Raw genomic sequence first — 26,261 nt, 5'->3', positions numbered from 1 at the left:
TATAAAAACATCTTAACAAAACATTAATATTAAAATAGATTAAATTAGAATATTAGTATTCTTTTGTGTAATTTCATTATCATTGTAATTTTCAATATGATTACCCTATCATCATGATGCAAAAATGTCAGGCAATCATCATTAATTATATAAATGGTTATAACTTTAAAAAAAAAAAATCTTTCATATAGAATTTCATATGATTATACTTTGGCATCATTTATATATATTATCTTGATTAGTTTAATGATTAACTGAGCTTAAAAATTATTATATTATAGAGCAATGCATCTATGTATATGCATTCATAAATGACTTTATATAATTTGATCGCTAATTGCCTTTCCCAGTTGGTAATGCATTTCCGAATTAACCGCACGATTTATTGGCCTAATGCAATTTTCGGTCGATTCTTGTATTTGCGCAACAGGCGAAAATGTTGACGAGCGTTGCTAAAAATGCAAAAGGCATAAACAGAAACCCAAAACGAAAAATATAATAATAAAAACAAACAAAAATAATAGCAAAAATCGAAAAACATGAAAATGCAAGAAAAATGGCGAAATAAATAATGTAAAAATTTGGAAAATTGCCAAGAAAATGAACGGATTTCAAATATCTATAAAAGTATTTTATATATAGATATATAATACGTGCAACAGATGCGCCAAATGTGGATATATACACATCTCTACACATACATAGATATATATAGATGCTGATTAATCGATTTAGAGGTCTAGCTGTGGATTGCATAAGCCAGCGTCAGCCCCAGCTAAGTGAGCTTTTCCTGCATTCCACGCCCACGCACAGGCTCATAAAGCGAGAGAGAGAGCGTGAGGCTGACAAAAGAGCTTGGGGCGGGGGGCGGCGGTGTAGGGGCGTGTTTGTCGCCTACGCTCATAAAATGTATTCAAGGACACGTTCAGGCAATTCAGCGCCCATATAAATGTGCCGCGAGGCAGACGCCACAGCAATTGACACGAGGCGTATACGCGATATTTAATTAACCACTTAACGCAATTTGTGATTGCACTGGCTAGCGCTCGCATATCCTGCGGAAGGGGGTGGGAGAGTAGTATGCCCTTTTTAATGCAGCCAAGGCCTTGGGTGTTTTATGGCCAGTCGTCGGAGCTTTGACAGTGCAGAAGAGTTAATAATTTAGCTGCAACTACAGGTGTTGCTCCTGCTGCAGTTGAAACTTCATTTTCAACTTGTCCGGCTGATACTTCTAAGCGTGCTTCTGCTTCTGGTATTTAGCTATTCTGTTCGTTCTTCAGTTTCTATTCTCTATTGCCACTTCTCATTCAGCTCTTATAACAGCAATTGTCTTCGTTTCAGTTTCCTCTTAGATTCGCATGAGCTTCCATGTGCTGCTTTAGCTCCTGTTCCAGCTACTACTATTTACTACTACTACTTTTAATCTGACGTCTGTAGTAGTTCGCCGATCGCTGCTGCTCCTGCTTCAACTGTTGCTGCTGCCTTAGCTATCCTAGCAGGAGTACCAGGAGTAGAAGAGAAGAGACCTGTGCTTCTGCTGTATGATTAGCTTATCCACTCTGCAGTTCCTGCTGCTACTCTTGCTCCAGCTCTTGCGACAGCTTCCGTTTCTACTTATGTTTTAGCTTTGATTCTTAAGCTCTTCATTTGGTTCCTCACTCCTATAAAGTCTTAGCATTCAGCTTTGACTTCTGATTCGGCCTCTGATTCTACTATAGCTGAAGGTCAGCTAGATTTACTGTTTCAGTATTAGCTCCTGCTTTAACTGCTACTCCTGCTGCTGTTTCTTCTTTACCTTCAGCTCCTGCGGCTCTTCCTCTGGCTTTCGCTTAACTATCAGCTTATGCTCCAACTAAAGTTCCTTTTAAGTTTCAGCGTATGTTCCAGCTCCAGCTGCTGTTCCTGGCTGAGCTGCTCTTGTTGTCCTTGTAGTTGGCCTTCTTTCAGCTGACGTGTGATTCAGCTCCTCCTGTAGTTGCAACTCCTGCTCCCACTCCTGCTGCAACTCCAGCTGGCCCATCTATTCTTGCTGCAAGTGCAACACTCCTGCTCCCACATTAGCTTCAGCTCCTTCCACCTGCCATCTGTCGCCCCTGCTCCTACAAGCGAATTTCATTCAGTTTGCCCACAATATGACGCTCCATTGCGTTTCACTCTCTCCCCAGCCACCTATCTCCTACTCTCTTTCTCTCTCTCTCCCTCTCTCTGTCTCTGTCTCACTCTACTAGTGTCTCGCACGTCGCACGCCAGCTGTGGCACGTGCGCCACTGTAGGAGCTGCGTTGGGGCCTCTCCGTGTTGTTCGTCGCTCTGGCGCTCGATGCTCAGTTGATGTTGGTTCCTCGTGCCGTGTGGTTCGCATTGTGGCAATCAGTTTGCAGTGGACGCGTTCGAAATTGAGCTGTGGGAAAATCAACTTTTCAAGAAATTAGGTAAAATTCGGGCATTCGTCTAATGAGCCAATGAGTCTAATAGCCAAATTTATGTTTTTCTGATTTTAAATTTTCATTTATTTATTTGTTTGTTAATTTAAAATTGTTTCACAGGTGTGTGCGTCTGCTACGCTTGGCGCCACTTCCGCTCACTCACTTTCTATATAAATATATCATTTAATTTGTTTTACATTCGTTTATTATTTATGTTTTTTTTTTATGATTTCATTTTGCTGTTGTTTTTCACTTAGGTCGAGCGCCATTAAAATTCTGACAGCCAAACAAATTATTTTCGGCCTGTCTGTGGCAGAGTCAAAGACTTTTATTATATGAGCATATATCAAGTCGATGTATATATGTACATACTTACATATATGTATATATATACATACATGTATTCTGTCTGCTAAAGATATTCATCTTTATTTTGTTTTGAGTGTAAACATGTTTTTTTTTTTTTCATTAGCTTTATTTATTTGTGGAACATTTCGCCTTGTTGACACGCGAATAGTCAATTTAAGCAAATATTAAAGCGCATCTGTCGGTAACATTCCAATTAGTCTCGATATACCCTGTTTATCCTGTTTGCAGAGGGCGTATTGTTACTTGGTTGCTCAAAAGGGCTTCAATATACATGAATATTTCATTACATATTGATTTAGATTGTAGTTGTTTTAGATACCTAAAGATTATAATCTCTATTGTATATAGAGTGTATTTTGTCATTTAATTTATCAGTTTTCTATAATAAAATTCTATTTTGAGATGTATATATTTTTCTATTGTTTAATTATGTTATACTTTTCCAAAACGAGGTTTTTTTTTTTTATTATTATTCACTTCTATTGCTGATTTAAATAGAACTTGTACATAGATAAAAAAAAAAAAAAATAGGTTTTACTTAATGTGTGCTTTTTCCTTATCAAAATATTTACAGCTTTTTATATATCAAAATAAATTTGATTAATAATTAACTTCATAAGGCATAGCTAACTTGTTAGCTAAAACGCTATCCAGATGATACATATTTCTTATTATTTATTGATTAGAATTTATTTAAAATATTATATAGGGTATCTCCAGTCTATTATGTGTGCACTTTATCAGAGCCGCAAAATTGTGGCCAAATTTTGAAAAGCTATTGTCAAGGTTAACGCCTAATGAGATCATATATATAATTTACATATGCATATGTATGTATATGGATACATTTATATGTCTGCACACCCATTTGAGCAGTTCCCATTTTCACACGTGAAAAAATTGGCATGACATCTGCCGGATTTCTAAGTCGCAATTTCTGCATTTCACAGTCTTGGCAATTTCTGGCATGATGTAAGACTGTTTATCAATTGACCGAATGTGCACTTATGTAAATAAAAGAAGAAAAAAAATTCCATATGCACTGTATATGTTTATATAGTATTGTCTGGAAACAACTGGTTATTCAATTGGTAAACTTGTATACACAAATCACTGATGTGCAATTTGATTTTCTATTGGTCTTATTGGAGGGCGTCGGTCGATCAATTTTCAAGCTCATTTTCTATTTTTCATTCATCTATGAATATGTGTATGAGTGTATGTATGTGCTTGCATTCGTTTACGTCGCTGTAGAATTCTAGAACATTCTGACTGTGTGCATTATTAAATGAGAAGTTGACAAACGAAATCAGCTGCAGTCCTGCTGCATTTCGAATAGGAATCTTATTGGACTTACAATGAGAGTTGAGAGCTAAGTGTTGTGAAAGAGTATGCCTATTTTAGTCTTCATAATTAATTTGTATATGCTTACTCATATTTGTTATCATAATCATAGCTCACTCTCTCATTCCATCGCTCTAAAGTCCACCCTTTTTAACAGAATTACTCATAATGCAATTGCTCTCTCTCTCTTTGTCTCTCTCTCTCTCTCTTGCAGCTATGGATATGAACAAGCGAATTGTCAACATGGATTCAATTAACACAAATAAACGCATGAAAAAGCATAATCAGTAAAAAATACAGGAAAAAAACCGCAACATAAAGAGCGCATAAATATATTTATAAAGCGACAGCCCAAAAGCAAAAGTAAAAGCACAGTCAAGTCTTTGACTCTTCAGCCGAATTGTCAACTGTAAAATCGAAAGAGAGCAACGAAAAGAGAGTGCGCGAGCGCACTTTGCTTTTGTTTACACGCCCATTTGTGCGTTGAAGTAGTGATTGCAACCAGAAGTGCACAATAAAAGCAAATATTTACCCGAACTAAGCAATAAATCAATTGAGCAATTAATTAAATAAATTTCAACAGAAACGGTAAACTATTATTGAAGCGGCTTTACAGCAGCCGGAGGAAATTCCAACAAAGAGTTTGCGCATATATAAAGAGAGACAGAGCGAGTGAGAGAGAGCAAGCACAGTTGCTATTGCACTGAGAGGGCGCATACTGGCGGCTGGTCGAAAATATACGCACGAAGACATACGAATACACACACTCATACAAATATACGTCAACAAATTTCGTTGAGTGCTCCAAAGTCGCGTGCTTGGCTCTGTTGGCGCTGTGCCGCTGCCTTCCAGATAGAAATTGAGTCTCTCGCGTGACACAACGTGCGTCCAAACGAGCGGAAAGTTTTCTTTAGTGTGTGCTCTCTGTGTTAAAGTTTGCTCTGTTTTTCTTTCTTTGCTTTTGGTTGCTCATTCGCTTGAGTAGCATTAGCAGCAGGCGCAGGCAGAGCAGCATTTGAGCATTCGCCGCCTCCCCAACGAAACGGCAGTCGGTCATTGAAAGCTAAAAAAAAAAAATTGTTTTGCCTGTGTGGAAATTGGCATTGCTAACCGTGGTAAAGCTTAAGCGTCCAACTTACAAAGCAAATAAACATTTTATAAATAAACGTGCACAATAAATAAACAAAAGGCAAACTTTTAAGTGCGAGTGTAAAATATCGATTTTTGTGAACAGCAAACGCGTCGATGACCTCGACGACGGTGACAGCCACGGCTAAAACGGTATAAAAGCAAAAGCTGTGCAAGCGAACGAGAGAGAGCGCGAGAGTGAGAGAGGCTTACAAGCTAACGCTTTTTGCCCAAATCCAATTGAGCCACGTTTTACATAATTGCCCAAGCGCATAAAGCAACAACAAAGGCAACAACAATAACAATAAGAGCAACCGCAACCAAAGCCAAACTAGCAAAAGCACAAATTATAACGGCGTCCGCAAACCGAGTGCAAGTGGAAAACCTTTTTGTTGCTGGACGAAGAAGGCGAAAAAGTAGCACAACACTTCCAGAGAGCGGCCCAAGCAGCTGCTGCAGTCGAAAATCACAGCGACACATGCTTAGATATCGGCTCGTCTCAACACACTTCCTAAAGCAGCCGTAGTCAGCCCACAGGCACAAACACACACACACAAACGCGCGCTAGTGGAATAGTGGAAGAGGGAGAGCAACAGCGTGCGAGTGTGAGAGCGAGCGAGCGAACGTACGAGCAACAACTGCATCAACCACAACAGCACCAAGAGAGCAGTAGAGGGCGACACAGAGAGAGAGTGACAGACTGAGCACAAAGTAACTGGAAAGGCCGATCGCAGGATACGAATACGAATACAAGGCGCTGCGCTTCCATACAAAAAGTGCGTCAGGTGTGCCGGCTGAGCTCATTCACTTGCCGAACGTTGCAGTGCGAGGAGCCTGTTCACGGGATTAAGTGGAAAGCGATCGCATTCGAGTGCTAAATCGATTTAATTAATTATAAAGCGCTCACCGCTTGAACAACCGCAACAGTTGCAACAGCTTGCAGCAGAGGCGGCCTAATTAATTTGCATCCGAACGGGCCTTATAATTCAGTCACAACGTATTCGCTAGGAGTTCTACGCCTACTCGGTTTGAGCTGTTTTAATTTAGATAGCGAAAATGTGCAGAGATCGCGATATGAGTTTGTCATAGATCAGCGCAATCGTCAGTATAAGGTTAAGAAAAAAATAAAACTGATGCTGTACTGAGAGTCCCCAATGTCTGTATAACAGATAGATCGATAGACCGAGCGAGAGAGTGAGCGAAAGCGAGAGAGCGAGAGAGAGAGCGTGATAGCTAAAGAGCGAGCCTTGGACCAAGCAACAACAACAATAACAGCAAAAACCAGGAGTTCTACTTAAGATCAACAAAGCTACAATACCAAAGTTAACAATTTAAGTCTACAACATTAGTCATAAATCGATCGATCAATCAAAATCCATCAATCGAGCCGTCAAGCAATAATAGCCAGGATCATCGGATTCGCATGTGTGTGCCAACGTGTGTGTGTGATCGCCGGGGTGTCAAAGCCTGAAATGTGACTATTTTTTGCAACAACTTACTTGACTAAAATTGCCTCCGCTTCCCCCAAACAAGGAACAGAGGTCCAAGTGGAGATTTATTTTGTTGTTTCTTTGTAACGCTACTCGGTGTGCGCGAACTTTCGATATATAGTTATTATTATTCTTATTCTCATTATTATTATTATCATTATTGTTATTATCATTATTATTATTATCATTATTGTTATTATTCGTGGTTTGTGTTAAACAATAACGTCGTGCAACTGGCGAAAGTACGTGGAAAAATCAGCAAAATTGAAGACTTTGCGAGAAATCTTTGGAAGTCCGTTAAGGCTTGCGTTGTAAGTATAATTAATATATTTAATTATTTATGAATAAATAATAAATAAGTATTTGAGGGTCAATAGACATTAGGCTATTGGCTTAACGCTTTGTTGTCTTTTGGTAATTTTCCACCCTTGTCACTGGAATTTTCCGAAAATTTCATTTGCTTGGGCACGTAGGCCATCAAGAAAAACTACACTGAGACAAATGAGAAACAGCTGTTCTCTAATCAATGATCTTTATTCATAGTCAAGCGTTCAAGTTTTTTTTTTTATAATAATAGAATTGATAATGCTGAGTCAGAGTGGAACACTTGGGTTTATCAAAGATCAGCTAGCCTTATAGATTATTTTACTTTATTTTGGCACGAGACGATTGTTTTCAAGCAATTTCAAGTTTTTATGTGATGTATATACGATCTTTTTACTTTATCCATGTATTTACAAATTCTGTAGCACAAAGGAATTCTACTGATTATTTATAGTAATTATTATTAGTATTATATACTGTTGGAGTTAAGTGTTCTTTGAACCGCTGTCGCTGTATACATAGTTGAATGTCGACGAACTTTATAGACTCAAATATTATATGACTTTTCCTCTTTTATAATTTACTATTTCGCGATCTTACCCGAATTTTTCTAATGCACAAACATTTTTAATACTGAAAATCTTTCTATAGCATGGTCATAATGATCATCCTTTAATATGTTCATGTTAGTTTAGTAAAAACCGTTCACTAAAACTCAAAGATCTAGAGCGAATTTACCACTCTCTATATATATTTCCCAGACTCTTTCTCTCTCTGTGTTTGTCAATCATTTCGGCTGGTCGGCTGTTAACTTAATTTATTGCCTTGACGTCCGTCTGTCACAATTATTGATAATCCATTTCACACCTTTTTTCAGTTTGTTGCTAATCGTGTTGGATTTCATTTTTGATATATTGTTATAAAGAAATTCACACCTTTTGCATTTGTAAGCCGAGCGTTGCCAGGCACAAAATAGAACTTCATGGAACCGATTATTGGCAGTTGTTGATAAACACAGTGGCTGGCTTTGCTAACTACCTCAATTTAACTCTCTCTCTCTCTCTCTCTCTCCATCTCTTTCGTCTTTGCACTGCTTATGTCAATCATGATTGATATCCAATTTGCCCAGAACATAAACATTCAATGTAATAGATAGTGTTGTTTGTCTATGACAAAGCGATTTTCATATCTTTCGTATGGTAAGCGCTACCAACTGAATTTTTTCCATAACATTTCCATTGAATCGATTAATTTGTTATTGTAGTTTCTATATACCTATATGTACATATACATATTGTTCTTTGTTTGCCGCTGACGCATCAATGGTAAGACTCTGCATTAGTCTTCTGTACTCCAATAGAAGCACAGCTGAGCATTCACTGTGAAATATATACATACATATATAGTTATATAGTTAAATGCGCTCTCTCTCTCTTTCTGTCACATTTTAACATACTTTTTCGACGACTACTCCACTGAGCTATAAATTTTCCATTTGGGTAATGCGACTGTCCCAATATTTGCTTGTTGTCTCTACCTGTTCTCACTCTTGTTGTCGCTGTTGTCGCGAGAGTTTAACAAACTGTTGCGTGCTTTTAGGCACCACACCCCCCACCCATGAATACCTACCTGTTCTTCACTTTGCTTCGCATAATTTATTTACGTGCTAACAATCTGCACGTCACAGTTGTCGCCGTCATGCAATCCCCATCATTTGTGGCTGTTGACCCAAAAAATTACATGGCTTATTAGGCAAGTCAATAAGACGTTTGTCAATTACGAAAATATTAACAAAATGGAAGATGAGCCGAGCTCCAATAGGCGTTACCTTGGGAGGTCAATTGAATGCGATGTTTATTTAGGAAAATATATACATATATAAAGTGAAGGTTTTTATAGCGATATCTGTTTATATTTTCTTTTAATTAAGCTTTGTTGATTTGTGGAACTTAGTTGTATTAATGAGAATCGCATACAAAGGCTTTGTTGTCATTGCTTTTATTGAAATGTGCTTTAGAGATGGAAAAATTGTTGTATAACAATATTGTTCAATACAGATTTACAGATGTACATACATATAACTTCAATGTATAGAACTATAAAGAATTTAATATCGTTCATGCATGCATATATTCATACATTCATTCCTACATACATTCAGACATCTACATTCATACATATCTACATTCATACATACATGCATCATTCATATACTCACACACTCATACATTCCTATTCATTCCTTCATTCATTTGCTCACACATCCATCCCAATTTCTATGAGAACTACATAGAAAGGCTGTACATTAAAAAGTATGCTGTATAGAAAGTTGCAAAACTTTTCTGTATATCTGTGTGTATCTGGGCACGCACTTATTTATATATACATCATATACACATATACATTCATATTTTAATATGAATTTATCTCACACCACCAGACAATTGGTGGCGTCGGCTTTTTCTTTAGCCTCCGCATTCACACGGCTATTGTACTTCAATTAACAAATCACATCGATCAAGCCACGAGCAAAATGTGTAAATTTGTCTATAATTAGATATTTCACAGAGTTCACACTGTGCAGATATGTATATATTTTTTTACGTTCGTTTATTTCTGAACCGATTTGAAAAGTACACAAAAAAAAAAAAACCATAAAAAATTTATTTTTAGCATTGTACTGTGAAGAAATGTGAAATGTTTTTAATATACGCAGTGGCAATTTAAAAAAAAAAAAAAAAAATGCCAAAATAATGGGCGAGATACCCTGGAATTATGCTAATGTGTGGGGAATATATGAAAAATGATATAATTGCATTATAATTGGGTTGTTTGATTAATCTGCTCATTTTTTTGTTATTTTGTTATTTAAAGCTTTTCTACAGGATATCAACTAGTCTCATGCCGAAAATTCTTATATGTTTTCATAAATATTGTTGATAATATGTATATTACTTGTTCGTTGGACAGAGATTCTCGCTGTTCTCATTGAGACTTAGTATGAGCTCATTCAAAAATCTCGTGACATTTGTATACCATGAATATACAAAAAGAAAACGAAAAAAACAACAACTATATCAAAGGTGGGAGCCGAGAGCTAGTACCAGTCTGGCACGTGGCAGCAGTTGACAAAAAATCAAACCTCATTTGGCAAAGCAAAATTTAAACAAAATTAAAGCAGAAAAGCCGTATGCAAAAAATTTCAAACGAAAAACAAAAAAAAAACCTGTTCGCCTTCACCAGACAGACGCATAAATCAAGGCAAAATACAGTCATATATATATGGAGTATATAATATATATACATATATATTTGCTTGATCAATGCTTGGCAAAGTTCACGAAACTGGAAAGAAAGAAATTTTATACTCGAGTGTCTGCAGTGCGCTGCTTCAATTGAACTTGATTGATTTTAACGAAATGCGAGTAAAAATACACAATTTCTATATTAATTGAAATACAGCAGCAGTAGCAGCAAAAACAATAATAATAATAAAAGAAATCATCAATGAAATGCAACCGCTGATTGCGTCACGTGCCGCCAATCAAAAGCCCCATCGCATAGAGTAGGCGTAATCGTAATCGCCAACACGTACTTTGCCCCATTTCAATTCCCAGCTTCCAGTTTTCAGATTGCCGCTTCCATTGCCCAATCGCCACTATCTATGAACTATTCTGGAGTTCTCTGATTTATTTACATTTTTTATTCAATTTTTGCATATTTAAATAATGCTTTCCTTCCTTTTTTTTCCACTTTTGTCACCGCTTTTAAGTGTTTTTTGATTTATGAGCTTTATATGGGCTTTGTATACGCTTAACCTTTGTCTGCTCATAAAGAATTTCTCTATTTGTTTTATTTTTTTTGTGTGTTTATATTACATTAAAAGCAGGTGTTTTCTTTTTGTTTGTATAAAGGTAACATTATAATTTCATGGTGAAAACTTTGAGAAATCAGAACATTTGCTATACTTTTTCGAACAGACCTGATATATGAGACAGATATGGAGACCTACGTTGACCTGTTCTTAATCTCTGCTCTGATAAGCGTGCCTTTTATTTAAAATTCTGATCACACGGCATGTAATTGATCGTTTAATGTTCAGAATGAATCGCAAATCTCATATTCATTTATATTCATAATATTCATCACGAAACGTGTCTATAATGGACTCGAATACTCAAACAATCGGCTACTTATACAGCTCATCAACTATGACCTATACTAATATAGACTCATCTATTAAACATAATGCACATGCTATTCTAAAAGTAAAATTTCTTCTTATAGAGTATATGCAAATTAATTTAGCTAATCTCTGGTTTGCTAGGTTCACAAATTTGCCTAATTTGCTCTCCCATAAACATTAATAATTAAACATTTGTGTATATCACATTTGCATTTGTTTTTTTTTTTCTTCTTATTTGTTTTGCTTGATTTTGGTTTTATTCCACTGACATTTTGTGGCGACACACGCACACACATACACACACACGCACACCTTAAAACGTGACGTCAGTAACTCGTTTGCTGATTTGCCGGTTTCAAGCTCTTTGTCTCTGTTTCTCTCTCTCTTGGTATCGCTCTCCCTCTCTGCCTTGCTCTCTTGTGTTGCACAATCCATGCCGCACGTGCTTCACATGAAACGCATTTCTGTGGCAAGAAAGCCTCAAGAAAGTTTTCCATCGAATCACATATAAAACAAAATGATTTTGTTTAGTCGATAGTTGTTAAATTGTTGGAAGCCTTGGCATTGATTAGACAAAACCTAAATGGAATTATACCAAAAATAGCGCACAATAAATATAGAAAATAGAAAGAGAGACAGTGAGAGAGAGAGAGAGAGAGATAAAGAAGGAGAGAGAGAGGGAATACAATCAATATGTGACTTTATCTAGCATTGACAGCCTCTTCCATTGGACATAAAAAGAAAGCCATATAAATCGAAGCGAATTCTTAGATGTTATCAAGCTGATGTATGGCCGGGCGTTTAATTATTATTGTTACTTTTTTTCTGTCTGGCACATTAATTACACGCTGTCAGGGTAGATAGCATATAAAAATACCTTAAGTACTAAAGTATAGCGACTAAATATAGTCAAACATAATATGATCGATTCATTGCCAAGGAAAGGAATATTTTGTTCGCTTTGTCACATTAATTAGGCATTGCCAATGAACTGAAAAACTTGAGCAGGCAGTTCATATATTCTTAAAAATACTCAAGCACTCGAACCACATTCACATGCACACACCCAGCTTAGATATGAATCAATAAGATTTACTCACACCGCCAGACGTTTAGCAATTTGATTTGTGTTCAAGGCGCCTAATCGCTTGCTCTAAATACGCTTAGACTCGCCTAAGCACTCTAAACTGTTTATGTGTGTGTCATAAATAGTGTTTTATGAGCTCGTTCTCTAATTTGACACATTAATTTGTCTAGGCGCATAGCAGGCATATTAGAATATTAGAAATAAAATATAATATTTAAAGTACTCGTTTATATATTAGGGTTGTTTAGCTCTAAAAAATATTGAGCTATATAATAATTTATTTATTACGAAATTTATTAGCAGACTGTACGGAAAGCTTTCGAGTACTTTCAAATACTCGTACACAAATATTCAAAGTACTTTCACTAAATGCTACAAATACTCCAAGGTATTTACTTAAATAGACGTGCTTAGCTTTATGAGCTTGATTACATTGAATTAACACTCAGCTCTGGCTGAAACTAAAACAAATACATTGATGATTTCCAATGTGTATGCATATACTCAAAGTACGTCTAGCACTTGCTACCAAGTACTTACTTCGATAAGAAGAATTTTGTTATTATCAAATGGCCACGTCAATTGTTGTCTCAACAGCTGCAAGAAATAGTTGGAAAACTTTAAATTCTTTGATATATACTCATAGTACTTACAGGCAGCATTTCGCATGCTTTAAATATTTACTTTGGTAAAAGAATTTAATTTTCTATGGTTAATGTATATATACAGTAGTCACTATCAGTTGGTTCTGTAAATGCAAAGAATATTTTTTATACTTCAAATACTAGTACTCAAAGTACTTACTTTGTAAGTAATTGATATCAATTTATTATTGAATGAGTTGTAGTATATTCAATGTACTTACAAGACTCATTCATTACATAAACTCATTCATCAATACCTGCTCAAACATTTGAACTAACATTCCGCATGTTTCTTTTAATACTTAATTTCTTACTTTGATATAGAAACACTCGCAAATATTTACAGTAAATTCTTGAGTAGTTTCTGTAAGCTCATATCAGGAATCAGTTGCTATGCTGTTGTCTTTCTTAGTATGAAGATTAGTATGTATACTTTGGTTGTTGCCAAAATATATCCAAATTACTTACATCTAGAAGTTAGAAGTTAATTTACCTAGATTTCTTCCATCAATTGATTGCAAAATATGAAAAGAAAATAAATACTTCAAATAATTATACAGGTACTTTATGTACTTACATTGATATAAATACACTCATAAATACTTTTTATGACTTTCTTGAAACTTGAGGGAATACATTAGCTAGATTGAATACATAAATTATTTATTATATTGATTCAAAGTACTCACAATTACTCATAGACCCATTCACAAACAATTGCTGAAGTATTTAAGCAACATTAATCAATTGCTGGAAAGCACTTTGTGACATCCTCAAATCCTCCTTCAACTACTTAATATACTTACTGCTAAATCATTTCTCAGCTAGTTCACTGCTTATACAACTGCTGCAATAACATAATGAGAGTAATAGCAGCCAACCCACACACATACAATGATCTGTTGAGTTGCTAAAGAGAGCTGCTGCGATTACCTTTAATCAGCTGTTTTACCTGGCCACCGGTTTGAGCCGGTCTACGCTGGCGTTAGGCAGTCTGCGCCACTACGGCTAGCCAGCCCGGCGAATCTTATCAACAACGTACAATGAATAAAAAAAATCAACAACTGACTTTTCAATATTTGCACGCCGTGCGCCCCATAAAAAGAATTTAAAAATATTTTCACAGTTTTTTTTTTTTTACTTCACATTGTCCATTTCGTTTCAGTTTATTTTATTTGATTGTGACGCTGAATTTACATGGATTTGTTAAAATGCGCACATTGCGCATACGCCGCTTGTTACCGATTTTAACAGCATGCTGTGAGTGGGTGCCATATATGTATTGTGTGTGTGTGTGTGATGCTGTTGCTGTGGCTGTTGCTGTGCACTGAGGCGAAGGTTTGTTTTCCTTTCCTACTTTGCTCATGACTTTGTTTTCGTGCCCGTTTCTGCTGTGAGGTAAACAATTTGATTAAAGCGCGTGTCCAGGCACATTGAAATTGTTGTTGTTGTTTTTGCATTTCATGATTATTTCGAGTGGGCGTGTTACACATGTAATGTGCGGTCATAGTTCAATAACATTGAATTCTAATCTGAATTTCATTTGAATGCTGTTATTTTATGTATTTGCTACGCTTTACTGCAGGTGGAAATTTTGATTGCATAAGCTTTGCTTCTATTACATTTCATTGTAAACAGGTGGGCCATATCTTGAAATAACTATAAGAATATATAGGTATATTACTTAAATATAAACAAGAACCCACTCTCAGACCATTTTAAAAATGGATTATGACTCATTGCGCTTATCAGAAATTTATTTTTTTTGTAGCAAAAAACATTTTCGATTCACATATTGATTGCTTTAATGGGTTGAAGCTACCTGTTTATCATTTATTTTTTATTAATTATTATTATGGAGCTTATCAGCGGGTAGCTTAAAGCACCTCATGCTCGCTCACGAATTGAAAAGAGTATATTGGTATTGCAAACCTTATATGTATATGTCTTTTGGAGGCGTGGAAGATCCAAGCAATCTATACCTATCCACGATTGGGAACTAGAGATTTCATATCTAACAGTTAAGTTGCATCAGATTCCTCATAAAGTGGTTTATCAACGATACTTCAACTGCTTTTGGACCCTGAACGAGTATTATATAATGGGTGCTGCCCCACTGCAACATTCCGACTTGTTTTTTATCGTAATTAAGTGCAAAGTTGGGTTTTTCTACACTCATGCGTTGGCCTTTATCAATTATGTTAATAACTAATTGCATTTGGCTGAGTCTGCAATTTTAGATATTTGTCTGAGTCTTTTCTGTTTGCGTCTGCATTTGTTTCTTTGTGTTGAGTGAGTCATAAAGCAGCCAGCTGCCACATTTGGGGGCATAAACAGTTGTTAAATCAGCAATTTCTCTCTCTATCTCTCTCTCTCTCTGGTGCTCTCTTTGCGAATAATATTAACAATTGATAAACGTAATACGGAAATACGTAACAAAAACAAATTCGCAAGAAGACTATAAATATGTCGTGGTCCGTTAATTATAGCTAAATCAAGGCAATGTTTAGAAATGTGAACATAATGGGATACTATATTTAGAATTGTTTCCAATAAAAGCATAATATTATTTAGATATACATAAGAGAATAGCAGGGTATTTAGTTACTATAGCTATCCAACTTTTGCTTTCACAGAAATTCAATTCCTGTATCACTTCTTTCTACGTCTGACTGATTATAAAACCAATGGGGACTTACATTAATGTGCTTTGAATAATAACTCATCCTAAGAGAGATATTGCAATCTTTAGTCATACTATACTGTACTGGGGAACTACATTAATATGCTTTGAATAATAGCCCACCCTAAGATGATATAGTAATCTAGAGTCAGACTTTACATTTAATGTGCGGAATTTTGGTTTGAAAATTAAATAAAATTTGTGAAAATTCCTATTCTTTTTTACTGAAAAAAAAAAACGTTTATTCAGAAATATTATTCACAGTAATTGGACTGATCTTATTTCATTTCTAGCAAAGAAATTTAAGTTTCTTTGTTCATATATAGGCTCTTATTAAATATACTTTTCTCTATGTGGCAAATGCAAATATTTTTAAAAAATACCATATGCAAAAAAATAATTAAAAAATAGAAAACAATGAACAAATTTGCATATAGATTGAATATATTAGATGTCTGAAATACGCAGATATTTGCTGACAGACTTCATATGGCATTTCTTATATGAATAGAAAAGTTGACAGAAGATTGACAAACAGTTGAACAAATATGTGTATAAAGATATTTGTTGATAGACAGCTAACAGAGCATATCGATAGAGAGATTAAGAAAGGAGATATAAATTGGCTAATAGAAAAAGTGACACATAGTCAAGCGGATGGTAGATACCAAAACAAATTTTAAGTCGAAATGGCAAGATACTGGGATACGTCTGAAAGACTAAGTAATGGAGAGAGTTGCAGTAAAATAAATACAGATAAAGATACTTGCAGTAGATAGATAAAGTGACTGGGTTATGAAACATTTAAATAGTATATAATTAATTTATAACAGATTTGGAATTACTTAAATCCAAGCTAAATTCCATGAATTTAAAAAGCAGACTAGATTAGATAAAAATAAACTATATCACAAGTAAACTGCAATAATATACAATTTTATTATTAAACTCTCATATTTCATCATATCCTGTCATGCCCTAAGCGCAGCCAACTTAATGTGGCACACATACTCAACCAGCGTTGCCAGATAGCTGTAGTTAAGCCCAAAGCAAACATAAAAGCTGTTTATTTAAATATTAATTAAAAGATAGCTGGCCACAAAATCCCTTTCAATATTTATTTTATTTGATATAAAGTTCAACTAAGCGTTGCGCGTGCTTTCGGTATTGCAATACTATAGGTAGAGATATATATGTATATACTTAAATGTATATCTGAAAACTTATATGTTTATCAAATATCTATGAAATTATTTGTATTGCTGCTCATTAATTTTGTGCTGTCAGCGCTTGTAAATTCCTTTGACAAAAGAAACGCCTCGTTCCCTGCCATTTTCGATGTGTCTTTAAGTTTGGTCCAATTAAATTGATAAGCATTAATGCGGGGCTTTCGAACGTGGGCATGGGGCTTTGCACGCGCCACAATTTCATAGAGACTTGGGTTTGGGTTTGTCCTTTTGGCATTTTGTTGTTGTTGTTGTTGTTGCTGGTAGCGCTCAACTGTCCGCGATCACGTCGTCCATTTTGTGTGTATCTAGTGAGGGCCCTCCTTCACTCCCCCCCCCTCCCTCCCTCTCTTTCTCACTCAGCTGCTACATTGACGTCAGCGGCGCGTGGGCTTTAATTGTGATTCGTTGAGATTCTCAAATTGCTGTTCTCGCTGCCTCTCTCACTTTCTGAATGTTGTCTGTTGCAGCAACAATAACAATAACAATCAATTGAGTAAAACATAAGCAGGGTGATTGACACAGTTCTGCTTTTGTGCAATGTGGCCAGCAGCCTCAGCCAGCGGCCAGCGTTAATTAGCTCTAATTGTGTGCTCATTTTTGGCTTCACTTGACAATTGTTGCTTTGGCGACCTTTTGCTGTGTGACATTGCACTTGAAAAATGGAAAACAACAAAATGTTTACAGTTTACTGTTATTGTTCAGGAAGTTGCTGCTGTTGCTGTGCGCGCTGCTTGCATATCAAATGTCTTTATTTGAGTTGAATTGAAATTTTGCATGTGCTACTGCTGTTATTAATATTATTCGCTTTTTGGGCATCAACAAGCGCATAAATTCATAAACATGTCCATAAACAGCCGACAAATTAGCGTGATTTATTTTTTAAAATCCCCCCACTTAAAGAAAAAACAAAACAGTTCATAAATAATGAAGTCAAAACAGTAATATATATATATATCTATATGTATATATATATCAAGCATACGCCCGATTGTGCTGGCTGATAAGGTCAGCCGCCAAAAATCTTGTAGTCTGCAGTCTATCGAAAATATTCGCACCTTTGTACTTCCGCTCTCACTCACTAACCCAATCGCACACTCTCTCTCTCTTTCTGCCTGCCTGTCTGCTCTCTCAGTCTGCACTATGATCGATTTGTGCGCAGAAGTGCGCGCGCTCTCTCTCTCTCTCTCTCTCTCTCTCTAGCTCGCTCTCCCTGTACGCTTTTCCCGCTCTCTCACACAAACTAACGCTCATTCGCCTGTGCTCGCCAGATTTTTCGCATATAATTTGCGAGGTCGACGTTGAAATGAATTTAATCGCATTTCGGCGCGCGCAGAGAAAACAACGAAAATAAATTTATATATATATATATAAAAAAAAAAAAAAATTTTTCAAGTGCTACGGAAAAACAAAATACAAGAGGGGGAAAAAAAAAACAAGCAAAACTATTTAACAAAACATGTGAAATTTTGCATTTGCGTTTAAATTGTGATAAAACACAATTTTCAAATGCAATGAAAATAAAAACAAACTGAACAAAGTTAAAACATAAATCAAGCAAAACCTTAAACTTCAACTTGACTTTAATTCGTTGAAAGTCGGCAAATTTTCAATTGCCTTCGATTGAAATAAATTTGCTGGCAATTTTTCATATGAAGTCAGCAACGATTTCTTTATTATAATTTCGTTGCCAATTTGTGATAAATTTATAGAAATAAAAAATTGTGATATTTAAATTAGTACTTTCTTATATATATAAAAGTATATATATAGAAACAGCAATAGACTGATATATTTAGTTAAAAGTTACAATGACGCCAAAAATTATTACATATTTTCTGGTAAATAAATCCAATTATTATTATTTATTTTTATTTTTATTATTAATAATGTCATTATATGGCTTATCATTAAATTGCCACATTTTTATTTGCTTAAACAATTTGTAACAAAATGATTGTGAAGTTGTAGTTGCCCCAAAAGCGCGGACCGCTAATTTGTTGCTTATATAACGTTAGGCGATGAGAAAAAAATATTGGAGCTAGCATTTTTCAAGGATATATGATGTTTTTATAGGGATATGCCAATGTTGAGTTAATGATTAGTTATAAACTACTTCAAGTACTATTAACATTTATTAGGTTTTGCAAGGATTTCGTCATATTAAATGTAGAAATTGTTAATAATTTAAATATACCTATAAATATATCTAATTTTCACTTACTTAGGACAGTTATATTTTATCTATTTTCTATAAGCAGTTCGAAGTTTTAGAGATAACCTTGAGTAATTTTAGACTCCAGTGATTATCTATAATATTTTGCTGCATTGCATTCAGCAATTAGTCTACACACACAGTTATATAACTGTGTATATGCCTAAATATCAAGAAAATTCGAGCAACAATCCAAATCAATTTTATTGATAATATTCATTTTCATAGCAGCTTGGCTATTCTTTAGAGAATACATTTACATTTCTCTCCAAAGCTCTTTTTAGACTTCAGTTCAATTAGGTTCTATTTTTAGTCCACGTCAACGGTTGATTATCAGTGTGAAATGTTGTGCTAATAACTGCTCGATTCTTTAATAAAAAATATTTACATTTTTCATTAACTGCCTGGAGTGTTCGCCTTGTAGAGAAGATTTAAGAGATTTGTCTGTCGGACATTTTGAAATATATTTACGAGTTTTATATATTGCTTAACCTTCTTATAAAATAATATATTATAATATAAAAATGTTTTATAGTCATTTAATTTTTTTAATGTTAATATATAAAGAAACTAGGATTTCAAAAAATATTATGGCATTTTATGGATGTATAAATACATATAAACATATATGTTTTTATACGTGTATGTGTCAGGACGGGAAAAAAAGAGAATTTATAGGGATTAGCAATTTATACTTGTTTTTTATTAATTTTTTTTTTTTTTTTTTTTTTTTATATAAGGAAAATATAATTAAATGGGCTTGACAGAGGCATAAATTGAATTCATATAATATAATTTTATATATTCATATATTTTTATAAATTTTACCATACATGCTATATATATTCTTCATACGTCTATATATTCTTAGTCTATATTAGCGACGGTTTTGTAATATATTTATTACTGTACGAACTTCTTAGGCAATTCTAAGCCAAAGTCAGCCCATGCGAGCCCCAGCGAACTAATTAATTATTTTTAATATTCATTCAGTTTTAGTTGCAAACTAAGTTATAGATTATATTTTAAATAATACACTTTAATATTTTATGACTTAACTTGAACTTCATTAGTAAGTCAGTAATTTCTTTTATAAAAATATTCCGATCCAGACTCTTACTCATATGTCAACAAAACTGCAAAGTCTTACATAACTATCGGGCTATTACGAGAAATCTGTCACTAAATTATTCGTTAAACACTTTCGAGTGCAACTGTTTGCGCCTTTATGACTGAGGCACAGCGCCAAGCATGACATTATTACTATATCGTAACCAACTAGCAGCTAGTAAGACGTATTACTCATGGGAGTTACATTAACCCACTTAATGGGCGGGCGCATAAATGTCGTCTCGCCTGACATTTAACACTTTTTGTGCTTAATTATTTAACGAGTCATATTAAGCGGTTTTGCGCGGTCAAAATGAGAATCTATTCTTAATTGAATTTTAATCAATTTTATTTCTATTTGGCTGCAGAGTGTGAATTCTGGCAGATACATATATAGATATATATATAATTGTGAATGAATGATGTCAATTTATTGTGCATGTATTTTTATGGCTTTCTTGGTTGGGTATCGAGTCAGTCTTTCAGTCGAGTAATTGGCCAGTTCATTATATTAATGTATATTATTTATCTTAAATTAAATTTTCTATTTCTTAGTCATGCAGTCATGCGTTGAGTCAGTATGTCAACTAATCAATCAGTCAATCAATATGCATTAATTTTAGATATATGAGCGAGCAATTGATAGCAGAATTCTATTTAAATGGGTCTCTTACAAAATAAGTTATGGATTGAGTCAGTGTTTGAGTTAATCAAGCAATTATTGACTCTATCCTCTCTAATTAAGCAGTAGAACTTGAATTGCATTACAAACTCGGCCACTTGCTAGTCGAAAATCAAAGACAACTCATTTTTACCGTTGCTGGTGTGCCTTGAGTCAATCAGTCTGTCAATCAGCCAAGGCTTTTGCTTCGAGTCATGTGCTGGCAAATGTTGTTTTAATTACTGGCTCGTGATTGCGAGCGTCTCGAGACAGCGCAATACGCGTCGTATGAGCAATCTTTCAATTTATAGTCGAGTATTTTATTAAATGCTAATGGATTTCATTTCTTATTGCATATTTTGCAGTGCGGCATGCGCCATCCCACAACTGGCCTTAACGAAGACGACCTGAGTCGTCTCACTGGTTCATCCTCCTCATCAAATTCGTCGTCGTCAAGCGCCAGCTCATCATCATCGTCATCCTCATCATCGTCGTCGCCGGGAACAGGCGCTGGCACAGGCACAGGCATTGGCACAGCCATAGACGTTGCCATTGTCACATCGGACAGCTGCGATGTGGTGGTGCAGCACTCGAATACGGAGGCAACAGCCACGCCACGCTTCAACTCCACCTATCTGCCCGAAATCATAAATCCACTGGAATGGCAAAAGTCACGTAAGCGCAAGGAGCGCCTGGACAGCTGCTCGGCGAGCAGCCAGGATCGCAAGCTACAGCGCAGCAACAGCGAGGAGCTGCTAACCGAACCGGATCCAGCAATCACAGCAAACTCTGCATCGACAACAACCACAACAACAGCAATAGGAACACCAACGACGGCTACAACACCCAATCAGGCTCAGCTCAACAACCAACGCTCATCCACCCACGCATGTGACGTCATACGCCGTGTCTCCTCCGAGGAGTTTAAGCGCACGGCCAGCTTTGCCAGCTATTGCAAGGAATTCGAGCGCGACGCCAGCGTCGACTTGCCCCTTGACAACAGCGAGCAGCAGGAGAATAATGCGGCTTTGGCCAATGTGCCACTGATTATCAACGCCGAGGCGCTCAAGGATCGCGCACGCTTCGAGACAAGTCCGGCGCGCTCTCAGCCCCATTCGCCGGTGCGCAACGGCAACGGCAACGCCAACGGCAATGGCAATGGCAATGGCAAGCAGCAGCAGCAGCAGCAACAGTTGCTGCGCGATGCTAGCGATGACAGCGAATGCGAGCACGAGCGTCGCCGCAGCAGCGAGCGCTTCTGCAAGTCGCGTCAGCCGCCGGTGCGCAAGTCCGGCGTCAGCAAGAAGCCCAGCGCAGTGGGCAAGTATCTGCCCTCAAGGCGGGACGAGCAGAGCGCCTACAAATACGATCTGTCGGCGCTGAAGTATGAGCGTCGCGGTTTCATCAGCAGCAAGAAGCAACAGCAGCAGCAGCAGCAGCAACAGCAAGGCACCGCAGCAACCATTGCTGATCACAATGACAACAATCTAATTGACTTTCATCAGCAACAGTTGCAGCAGCAACAGCAACAGCAACAGCAGCAGCTTCAGAGCAAACGCAGCACCAGCATCTCGCCCACGCCCACCACGAGCAGCTCTTGCAGCTCGGCGGGCAGCGATGACACCACCCCGAATCCAGCGCCCATCAAGGCCAAGCCGCCACAGCGCCAACAGCAGTCCCTCAATCTGACCTCTGCCCAGGAGTCGCTGCCCTGGGAGCGCGGCGATGAGCCAGCGCCCGTGCTGAGCCGTCGCTACGCCCACTCGAGACACCATGCTGGCGGCAATATCGATGCAGCTGCCAAGCTGGCCAAGGTGATGCCCTATCCACAGCAGCTGCCCAAGCAGGCATCCAGCGTGCAGCTGCTTGGCGAGGATATGGATTGTCTGGAGCCCATGGATGCAGTGCGTGCGTTTAGCTCGCTGGAGAATATGCGCACACGCGATGTCATGCAGCAGGTGGTGCCCGCTATGATGGCTTTCCAGACGCCCGAAGAGCGCGTCAAGGCCATCAATCGCCGGGTGACAGCGCTCAAGAAGAAGCTGGTGCAGCTGGAGGATTCGCTGGAGCAGCGTCTGGGCTATCGGCCATCCCAAGCAGAACGTTTGAATGACAAATACATGAAGAATGCACTCGCCGAACTGAGCAAGCTGCGCAAGGAGCGTCACGAGCTTAAGACTGATCCCATCTCTGCGCTGGGCATGAAAGTGGGCGCCGGCAGCTGCGGCGCTGGCTACGCAGCCAGTGGACAGGAAGCAGCCAAGAAATTGGAGCGCATGAAGCATACGCTCAGTGAAATCGAGCAGGTAAGCAAGGGGAAGGGGAACAGGGTAAGGGGCTGGGTGGGGTTCCTTTGCAAGTGCCAAAATGACAAATCAACAAACATATTTAAGGGGACTAGAACACGCCTCGACTGACGTCAACATCATTTAATGGCATTGTCTAAACTAGCCAAAAAAGAAATATAAAGTAAAATAATAATATATATGTAGAGAAAAGTCGGATGTGTCTCAGCAGAACAAGACGTTTCTTGCGCATGTGTTCGATTCGAAAACATAATGAGAAATATGTGGAAAAAGCTAAAGTGACAAACACTTAGGAAATTAAAGAAAATTGGGTTAAGAGAGAGAGGGGATAGAATTAGCTAGGATGGAATTAAATGAAATGGAATCTATCTCATGTGAAAGAAAGAATAGAGAAGAAATATCTGTCTAATAAATTATCCTATAGCATATGGACATAAGTATCTATAAGCGAGGAGAGCTTGAAAAGTTTGCGACATTAAAAAAAAAGAATATTCATATAAAATCATTAACATAAATATAATACAAAATATTAAACAAATATATCGCAAATGTATAGCTCTATTTTTAAAGTAAATGTATATAAATATGTGATGAAATATATATTATATAGCATATATTACAAAGAGTTATATATGTACATAGAAAATCAAGAATATTGTCAATATATTGCTAATATAGTTAGCAGTTAAGTTACTCCCTATAAGAGCATTACTTTTATAGTACACTTCGGTTAAATCATTCTCTGTTCTCTGTTCAGTTCTAAGGCTTCCATTGTTTCGCCCACGCTTTGAGCCTGGTTATATGACGAAGACAGATAAGACTGTAAGCTCTTGTTATATGAACTAGAATTACAATTAGATTGGACTATAGGTACATTTAACTAAAACACATATATGATATAGAAGTAATTGTATGCTTATATATCAGTCATATAGTATATGTATGTACATATATAAAGTACTTTCATTTCAGAGCTATTTCTTATCAGTTGTTTGCATTTGAGGCGCTTAAGTAAAGCTGTTTTCACGTGAGGCTTCAATTTCACGACCTCAAATTGAATAAAAGCCTTTTCAAAATATTGTCATTTCTCTAATGTCCCAAATGACAAATGAGTTTCGTATATAGTAAAAGTTCTTAAGACTGTTTTCCCATAGCCATATTTTTTTCATAAGCGGCAACATGTGATCATAGATGTATGTGTATTTGTATATATGTATTTATATTTTGCTAACGATTTGTTTTGAGAAACTGTTGTTTTTGCATTTTATATAAGCACGATTATATGTAGCCATAGATATGCAGACAGGCCTCTTGTCTATGTTAAATATCCACTACAAAAACAAATAAACTTGAAAGGCTGCCAAAGCGACAGAGACAAGTGGAAGAGAAATTGGCATAAATAACATGTAGAAATATTTTAGGGGTAAATAATATCATATATATGTATATATATATATGGATATTTGACATATATAGGATATAGACTGCACTCATATTGTAGGGGTAGATAATATTATGCATATAGAGGCGGCTATATAGGCTGCACTGGTCACTTTTCCCGATTTTCCTATGCTATTTTTACCCATTTGCTTTCACAAATTCCATTTATAATAATTGACTTGTTTACGAAGACGACGATTTCACTGTCAAGTGGATGGCACTTGGTTGCCTTTGGGGCATTATACGCTATGGGCAGCCCCATTTGACATTTTGTAAATTTGCTAAGGAACAAATTCAATTTGCACTTGAAATTTGTGATGGATGTGTTTGACAATTGCGACGCAGTTTATGCCCTTTGAGCACTTAGCTAATAATAGCCTCAATTCCTTTGCAGAATCTCAGCGAGAAGCGTACGCAGAATCATCGGCCACAGCAGCTGGAGGAGCTGACCTCGGATCAGCTGGTGCAGGAGAAGAGCGCCGTTCAGCATGGCCTGCTGTACTTCGAGAGTCTCTATGGCCATCCCATAACCAAGGAAGAGCGAGATGCGGCACGCCCACTCTACGATCGCTATAGGCAGCTGAAGCGTCTGGTCTCCCGTCATATTATGTTCGGCGGCGGCGCCGGAGTGAATGAGCTGCCCACGATTTTGGAGCATGAGGCTATGGTCTTTGAGGCAACATCGACACCGCTGCAGTATTCATCGAATAACAGTACTGAGACGACGAACTCACCCAGCGACTCCATGGCGCCAAATAACCAAACACAGAATGCTTCCTCCGATGAGTCGACCACAACGACAACAACAACCACAACAACCGCCACAGACTCGGCACAGGCGGAGAATATCGCGGCGCTCAGCGTGGACCAGCTGTGGGAGCAGCTAGAACGTGTGCGCAACGAGAAGATGGTGCTGAAGGCGACCATTAGGGAATACGAGTCCATATTCGAGGAGCAGAATGGACGCAAAATGCTGAAGCCGGACCGAAAGAGTCTCGAAACGGAGACCTATGCGCAATACAAGGAGAAGAAGGCGAAGGTGCGTCTGCTGCAGGCGCTGATCAAGAAGCACATCGGACACTAGATGGCGCTGCATACACCCACACAGACACACACACACTCAGAGTCATATAAATTATTTATTTCATACACAACAAAGAAAATATTATTTCAAATTATATATATTTATATATTACCTAGCATACAAATTAATTATAATTATCAACAAAAAACAAAAAAAAAAAAAAAACAAAAAAAAAGATTAAAAAAAAAAAACAAAAGGAAGATAAACACGTAGTTTTAGATTTACATTTATCATATATTCTATATTGATACATTTTATGAATATTGTTGATTCCTTATTGTTTTTGAAAAACATCTATACGCTAATGCATCAAAAATACAAAAAAAAAAAAAAAAAAAAAAAAAAAATTAAAAATAAATAAACATTATAAAAAAAAAAAAAATATAAGCTGCAAGCAATTTGGTTCTGAAAGAAACGATTCACATCACATCCTATACGGTTTATAAATATATTATAGATCTAAACATATACATATATCATACAGACTTCTTCCACACGGAATTGATATCTATAGATGTATATGTGTATTGTATTCGTCT

The 26,261-nt window shown here is 36.8% G+C and overlaps 1 protein-coding gene and 1 long non-coding RNA gene across 3 annotated transcripts; both read left to right on the top strand.

The window, feature by feature from the left end:
• The first annotated feature begins 23 nt into the window (after positions 1-23).
• LOC108616075 (uncharacterized) lies at positions 24-6,504 on the top strand. The gene is made up of 2 exons (XR_001915997.2): positions 24-2,431; positions 4,353-6,504. It is a non-coding gene; the product is annotated as an uncharacterized LOC108616075 (long non-coding RNA).
• A 427-nt stretch (positions 6,505-6,931) lies between these two features.
• LOC108616060 (uncharacterized) lies at positions 6,932-25,918 on the top strand. Of its 2 annotated transcripts, none has more exons than XM_018011005.2 (3): positions 6,932-7,067; positions 21,258-23,198; positions 25,033-25,918. In XM_018011005.2, the coding sequence occupies exons 2-3, from the start codon at positions 21,264-21,266 to the stop codon at positions 25,720-25,722; spliced, it is 2,625 nt and encodes an 874-aa protein (XP_017866494.1). In that variant the 5' UTR covers positions 6,932-7,067; positions 21,258-21,263; the 3' UTR covers positions 25,723-25,918. The 2 variants fall into 2 exon arrangements, with proteins under 2 accessions (XP_017866494.1, XP_017866493.1); XM_018011004.2 differs by lacking the exon at positions 6,932-7,067 and adding an exon at positions 18,203-18,747.
• Positions 25,919-26,261: the final 343 nt, after the last annotated feature.

The sequence above is a fragment of the Drosophila arizonae genome, chromosome 5 (assembly GCF_054131065.1).
Source record: "Drosophila arizonae isolate 15081-1271.41 chromosome 5, UAZ_ARI_1.0, whole genome shotgun sequence".
NCBI lineage: Eukaryota > Metazoa > Arthropoda > Insecta > Diptera > Drosophilidae > Drosophila > Drosophila arizonae.
The sequence above is the reverse complement of the archived record's forward strand: the minus strand, read 5'-3'. Positions and strand labels throughout refer to the sequence as shown.

What these genes read in the sequence shown, in the direction of transcription:
- LOC108616060 (XM_018011004.2), top strand. Translation starts at nt 18,718, where the DNA reads ATGACGCCAAAAATTATTACATATTTTCTG. An exon ending in AAATTATTACATATTTTCTG is followed by an intron (nt 18,748 to 21,257) that starts GTAAATAAATCC and finishes CATATTTTGCAG; the next exon opens with TGCGGCATGCGCCATCCCAC. An exon ending in CGCTCAGTGAAATCGAGCAG is followed by an intron (nt 23,199 to 25,032) that starts GTAAGCAAGGGG and finishes ATTCCTTTGCAG; the next exon opens with AATCTCAGCGAGAAGCGTAC.